General features: G+C 39.8%; 1 protein-coding gene across 1 annotated transcript in view; it reads left to right on the top strand.

Annotated features, from left to right (window-relative positions):
- The window catches only part of LOC104523618 (cytosolic phospholipase A2 epsilon-like), a 26,679-nt gene that overhangs the window by 14,202 nt on the left and 5,687 nt on the right, over positions 1–6,790 (top strand). Inside the window, exons 8-15 of the mRNA XM_010166265.1 lie at positions 4–57; positions 1,468–1,628; positions 1,832–1,924; positions 2,573–2,610; positions 3,272–3,428; positions 3,899–4,035; positions 4,501–4,723; positions 6,179–6,293. Coding sequence (XP_010164567.1) covers positions 4–57; positions 1,468–1,628; positions 1,832–1,924; positions 2,573–2,610; positions 3,272–3,428; positions 3,899–4,035; positions 4,501–4,723; positions 6,179–6,293 — 978 coding nt within the window. The remainder of the gene's footprint in view (positions 1–3; positions 58–1,467; positions 1,629–1,831; positions 1,925–2,572; positions 2,611–3,271; positions 3,429–3,898; positions 4,036–4,500; positions 4,724–6,178; positions 6,294–6,790) is intronic.

The following is a 6,790-nucleotide window of genomic DNA, read 5'->3' as shown; positions in this document are numbered from 1 at the left end:
AAGTTTCCTGCCTGGACGTGCAGGTGAATGGTGGGAGGCTGAGGAAGGACAGTACTGGTGAGCCTTTTGCTGACTGACAGAGCAAATCAGGATGCCACTTTATGGCAAATGCCCTCAGTGTTTTTCACTTGAACACCTGAGTTTAAAGTTATTTAAGATGCAAGACAAAATCTCACTGATGCCTGTGGAGGGAGCTGCAGTAGGTCAAATATATATAGATTATTACAGAATGTGATATGAGGAGCACCTGGTCTGGTTTCCCCACAAAGTATTTTCTTCTATAATAACTTCTTGTCAGATGCTTGTAATTTTCCAAAGTATTTGTACAGGGAATTGAATTTTTTTTTGAGTTCTAAACTAGAGCTAACTCCTGGTGTTTCTGGATTCAGGGATGAAGAAAATGAGCAGAATGAAGACTGGGCCTCTTTTATCAATTTAACTTCTTAAAATTTCTTTAGGCGTAACAATATAAAACAAGCCGCTAGGTGAAACACAAGAAACACGCTATATTACTGAAGATATTTGTTGCACATTTTAAGCAGTGCATCACTACCATGTCACATCCATGCTTGTGGACTTGTGTCTCTCCTATGCAATTTTTAAATCATTTCACTCTGACATCTCCTGACAGCCCTAATCCAGCAAATCGCTTAAGCACCTGGATGGTCCGGTTGAGCTCAATTGTCACAGTGAAGATGTTTACTAGATGTCTCTGAAAATGCTTGAGTAGGATAATTATTTTGAAGGTTGATTATATACCTTTGAGTGTCTGGATTTACAGAGTATATTTGACCTTGAACCTAGGTTGATTCCTTTCTATATAAAGACCATTTTTCAATTACCTGAAGGGACAAATCTGAAGTTTATTATATGAAGGCCAAAAACCACCAGACATTATTATTTGTAAATGCTAGAAGTTATTTCAAAAGCAATATTGCAGGTTGAAGTAAAGGGAAACATGATAGAGGGACTAAGATTTTACTGGTTCCAAAGAGAACTGTGCTTTACTACAAAAATCCCCAACCCAAATCCAAACCTAAAAACCTTCCCAAAGTCTGAATTTTTCAAAATACCTTATTATTATACCAGAATAATATTTTAGTGCCACATACTGTCTTATTGCTGAGGTACTTCAAGAATTTCAGACTTTCAGGAGAGAGCACTTTTTCCCCTCCAAAATTGTTATCAGCTGTGAATCATTATCTAATGAATAGAGCAGTAGTCTAAACAATCAAAGTATATATGGAAGTGCAGTGGTATTATAGTTGTACTACAGTTACTATATGACACGTTCTGTACACGAGCTCTAAAGCTGAAACCCAAAGGCTCAGAAAAGGAAGTCTATTTATCCTATAATCTGGGTATCAAAAAGAAGTCATTACTTAAGAAAAACATATATTTAATCACTGTGCAAACAAATTATCCACATTTTTTGAAGAACTTAACTTTGAAATTCTTTTGCTTCAGAGAGAAAGTTTGCACTAACTGTGGACGGGTCGTATGAAGGAACCCGGACCCACACGCTGAGCTCCTGCCTCTGCCCAACCTCCCCAGCCAGGTTCCACTACATCAAATATAATCAGTTGGCACTCACTGTGGCTCTACCGCGGCGGAGGAGGCTCAGCAGGGTATGTGATCGCTGCTAATGTGTAGCTGGCTCTTTGCTGTGTATTTCTTTGGGGTTATCTAAGTCCTGAGTGTGTGTGCAGGTCTGTGCATGCAGGGAATTTGTAAGTGCATGTATGTAAATGAGGCAGGGCAGACTATTTTCTTTTTTTCCCCTTTTTGTATAAGTTAACTACCATTATTTTTTTTTACCCTTTTTTTTCAGTCTATATCAAGTCAAAATGAAAGAGATATGAATGAGTCTGTGACTCTACCTCTGAACTCACTTCCAATACAAGAGAAAATAACAATAACAGAGGTGAGAAAAAGTCTTTAGTAACTAAAACCCAGCCCAACACATGTTCAGTTTGGTGGGTGATAAGTCTCACAGTTCAGTGATTCAGTTCCTGTCAGACACAATGCATGCTACAGTATAAGGTGTGAATTACAATCACTCTGCAACTATACAATATCTTTTTTTTTTAAATTTTGTTCTGCATGTGGTTCCAGGCATGCTGTTCAACCCTGGTCTGAGTTTTAGAATAATTTCATCAGGACATATCTAATACGTTCATCAACATAGTATGCAAGCTAACAGTAATAGATATCACAATTAAGACTTATATTTGCAAAGGGAAAGCCTGAAGGTAAAACAAGAGAACATCCATATGCCTGTGGTTCAGATGACCAACTTTCAATGACCTTCCTAGAAAATGAAGGTTAAACTAGGTGTTCAGCTGTGAAAAACTGAGGGGCCCTAAGCCCACCTGGCTTGGGTGATCGACCTACTTGAATTGAACCCAGACTGTACTGGAGCTCATTGTATCTCAGACCATTGCTGGCCAGGTGCTGCACCTGTGTTGTGGACTGTGAGGATAATGAAACTCAGCCTGTAGATGGAGTCGGGGAGGAAGGTGCAGGATTAACGACCTGAGCATGCTTACACTGTTTGTATTGCGATTTTCAGGACAGGACAATTGACTTGTACACAAAGGCAAGTGAATGGTAAGTGAGTCTTCAGCAAGACCTGATCCTGTAACTGGGACACATGCACACCTATGCAAAGCTCATTTGAAATCAGCAGGGGTCCATGCAGGCTCAGCTGTAGGCAGAGGTGTGTTCATCTTTGGGTTCCAGGCTTTTTTTTTTTGCCAGATTCCCCTTTTTCAGTGATGGAGAATTAAATTATGGGTCCCCTTTCCTCCAAATTTCCAAGCTGCTAGTGCAGCTCAGTAAGTATATCTAAATTTGTGTGCCCAAAAATGGAGAGAGCAGCTCCACAAAGAAATCATATTTCTGTATTACACGAACGAAATGACACCAAGGCACGGTAGCTGTTTCCCTAATCAACTGCAGTGCCTGTTGCCAGTGGTTATCTAGTTACAGGCACGTCTGCCAGGCACTACTGAAACTTGAAAAATGAATTGTATGAGCAAATTAAACGAGAAGTGTTACCATACCAGGGCAGTATGTCATGTTGTACTCTGCCTTCCCATTTGCATTCTTGTTAGCAGCTACAGCAATTAGCAGAGGCCTGTCTGTGGTGTTGCTCTTTCTGATGTATTATTACATTGTAGTGTCCACAGACTGGTCTGTAAACACACACAAGTATAGCTGGAGTTGACTGTGGCGAATAATAATATAGTAATTTGTGCCCTGGTCTCAGGACTCAGGGTCTGTGTTTCAGGCCCAGAAACCTAGATGCCCGCCTGGGGTTTGACCTGTGCACGGACGAACAGAATTTCCTGCAAAACCGGAGGAAGGTGGTTGCTGCTGCGCTGAAGAATGTTCTTCATCTGGAGGAAGATCTGCAAGAGCATGAGGTAACCAGGAAAGGCACTCCTGGGTGATTTTTCTATCTCCTTTCCTTCAAGTCTGGAGATGAGGAGTGATTTCTCACCTCCATCCAGATGAGGACTGAGGACCTCTGTCAGCAGCTCGACCTCTAGGGAACTGTTTGCAGCCAGGGTGATCCTAACTGGAGAGCTCAACAGTCTGTAGGAGCAAAGTCTCTGTTTCCACTTGGCTTTCAAATGAATCACTGGAAGGAGCTTCAAATCTATTAATTTGGTCCATGTTTCTTAAAAATCCTTCTTGAAGTGCCAAGATCTTCTAGTATGTCCAGCAACTTGTATTATTTAGAATTTGAAGAGCAATGTTGCTTTATCTCTAGTATGTGTTTTATTTTACTGGTGTCAGGATGTTGCTTTTGGATGTCTGCCATCTTTTGACATGGATGTACATTAATGCCACTTTTCCACCTGTGCTTTCTGCCCTTTTTTGTGTTGAACAGGTGCCAATAGTCGCTGTGACCACAGCAGGGTGTGGGATAAGAGCACTCACTGCCATGTACGGCAGCATGTTGGGTCTTCAAAAGTTGCGTGTTCTTGATTGCATTTCATACATCAGTGGCTCATCTGGCACAACATGGTGAGGAGTCATTTTGATGCTGTTGTTTGGATCTTGTTATGTTAAGCAAAACTCATGCTTTGTCTAGGGTTTTTGATCTTGGTGAAGGTAAAGATGTCTATGGAGTTATTGTTTCCATCTTTGTTCTATGAATGCCAGGCTCAACCATGAAAGAGCTATTGTGCATTATATATTTGGCGTCCCTAACCAGAAAAGGAGACTTTATTGAAAGTACAAATAAAATGATCCTTTATTGTTATTTACTGTTGAACAGAGACAGCACAGACAGCTGGTGTAACTGCTTGTGTTGGATCCCAGATTAAGTGATTTTTGACTGATTGCCTTTAGACTTGCATTTCTGCTTAAAGAGGAGAGTAGCTTAAAGATAAAACAATAAGTGCCTACAGCTCTGCAAAGTATATCCTTTGAGTTTCAAAAATGTTTTCTTCACATCTTTCCACTTTCCATCATGTTTCCTGCCTGCAGGACCATGACAAAACTGTATGAAGATGCTGACTGGTCACGTAAGGATCTTGGAGAAGTAATTATTGAAGCTCGGAAGCAAGCAGCCAAGTGCAAGATGGGCGCTTTTTGCTTGAGAAGTCTGAGGAATTATTATAGAGAGCTGAGCCAAAGGACCCAAGCAGGACATAAAACATCTTTTATTGACCTGTGGGGGCTCATGATTGAATCCATGTTAAATGATGGGGTAATGTCTATACATTTTTCTTCTCATAAAGTTGGTGACTTGATCTTTATGACCATTATGAGACATTGTACTTGGTATGTAGGCAGAACACCACTTATTTATATTAATAACATGGAGACATAGCATATGTCTACACTGGAGCTTAAAGTGTGATTGAATGTAACACTCAAATGCTCAGACTAGCTCTAAAGTAACTAGCATGCAAATTAACATCGTAGCTAACCAAGAAATTTTTGAGGTTCTTAGGTGTTTTTCATGTTCCCATGCTTTTATGTCTTTGCTGCTGCAGTATCTATATGAGCTGCAGTCATACCTTGAATGTACTGCAGATGTACCCCATATGCAGTTGCTGCACTTCTCATTGGCACTCAGCAGTAGGACGAGAAGCAATGGGCACGAACTGCAGCATAGGAAGTCCCACCTGAACATAAGGAAGAACTGCTTTACTCTGAGGGAGACTGAGCACTGGAACAGGTTGCCCAGAGAGGTTGTGAAATCTCCATCCCTGGAGATATTAAAAAAAATAATCTGGACAAAATCCTGGTTCATGTGCTCTAGGAGTCCCTGCTTGAGCAGGATGGTTGGACTAGATGACCCTCAGAGGTCCCTTCCAACCTCAACCGTTCTGTGATTGTGTGATTTAGTGATGAGAAAATATATAGATCCAGAGCTCCTGAGACATCTTAGCTACAGAAACTGATTTTGCAGGTGCCCTTCATCTACTTTGGATTTGATCTCTCAGGACTTCCTTCCTGTTCCTAACTTTGTTGTAATGACACAAGCAAAACTTTCCATGTAAACTAGAAAACTGATGGAAGCTGGAGAAAAAGCTGTTTTATTTTAAAATCTTGTAAACATGGTTTATATTTTGTCTAGGTGAAACAGATAAAATGAAATACTCTCATTTCATGTTATATTTCACATTGTAATTCTAGCCTCAGTGCTACATAGTAAAATTTGCTAGAATTTAATTTGGCTGAAATCCCTATTTTAGTTGTTAGTATTGGACAGCTCAAGGATTTTTCCTCTGTGGATGTTAACTTTCTATATGGTTTAAAAAAATCTTGACTAAAAGGGTCATTAACATGCTGTCTTGAAGAACTCATGTGTTAACAGATGAAGAATGTGATAACAGCTGAATTACCCAGATCTTCCCTATTTTTTCACTTGGATTTAACAATGCAAAGTTAGAATGGCTTGGGAAGCTACTCATTACTGTCTTTGAACACAGAATGTAGAGCATGGCTGATTATTTTAATGACAATTATTCCTGTTCCCACAATTTTATTGCCCTCTGTTATTTAAGCACATGGAAGTAAATTTATGAGGAAATTAAGGAAAATTATATATTGTATTCAGCCTTTATAAGCTGATGTCTTTAAGAAACTGATTATCAGCTAACTGCTTTTTTTTGTTTGTTTGTTTGTTTTTTGGGTTTTTTTTTTCCAAATCCAGAAATGCCACCACAGACTTTCTGATCAACGTCGGGCAGTGAATCAGGGTCAGAACCCACTGCCCATCTACCTTGCCCTCAATGTCAAGGACAAAGTTACCACCAAAGATTTTAGAGGTAATGTTTCAATTCAGGGAAAAGAGTTATGTTTTCACAAGGGGAGACACAGCATGGAGATACTGTAAATAGTGACAACTTGTTTTAAATTCGCACTCCAAGCCAGGAGAAGTCCTGTTCAGACCTGTAAAGAGTAACTGGGCAGCCACAGGATAGACAGAAACAGTTCAGTATTTTGTAAGATCTCCTGGCATATAAGTGTGTGTATGCAGACATTCACTTCAGACTGATAACACAACATAGATCTGTGACACAGTCTCAGGAGTGCTATGAATTCTTAAAGAAAGTGTTTCACTGGAGCTTTAGGTTTGCTTAATGTATTATTTTTCATGGTTGGCTAAAGGCAATAAAAGCAATATAAATCAATCTGCGTTCTAGTCCACCTTCCATGAGAAAACTTTCCACTTGCTAGGTAAAAAGAAAGAAAGATTTAAATATTCCCTTAACCTTGACATTGTTCTTTCACAAACCTGTAGACAGTGCGATAGCTGGTTCAG

This window comes from Antrostomus carolinensis, unplaced genomic scaffold (assembly GCF_000700745.2).
Source record: "Antrostomus carolinensis isolate BGI_N321 unplaced genomic scaffold, ASM70074v2 scaffold6504, whole genome shotgun sequence".
Taxonomy (NCBI): Eukaryota; Metazoa; Chordata; class Aves; order Caprimulgiformes; family Caprimulgidae; genus Antrostomus; species Antrostomus carolinensis.
The sequence above is the reverse complement of the archived record's forward strand: the minus strand, read 5'-3'. Positions and strand labels throughout refer to the sequence as shown.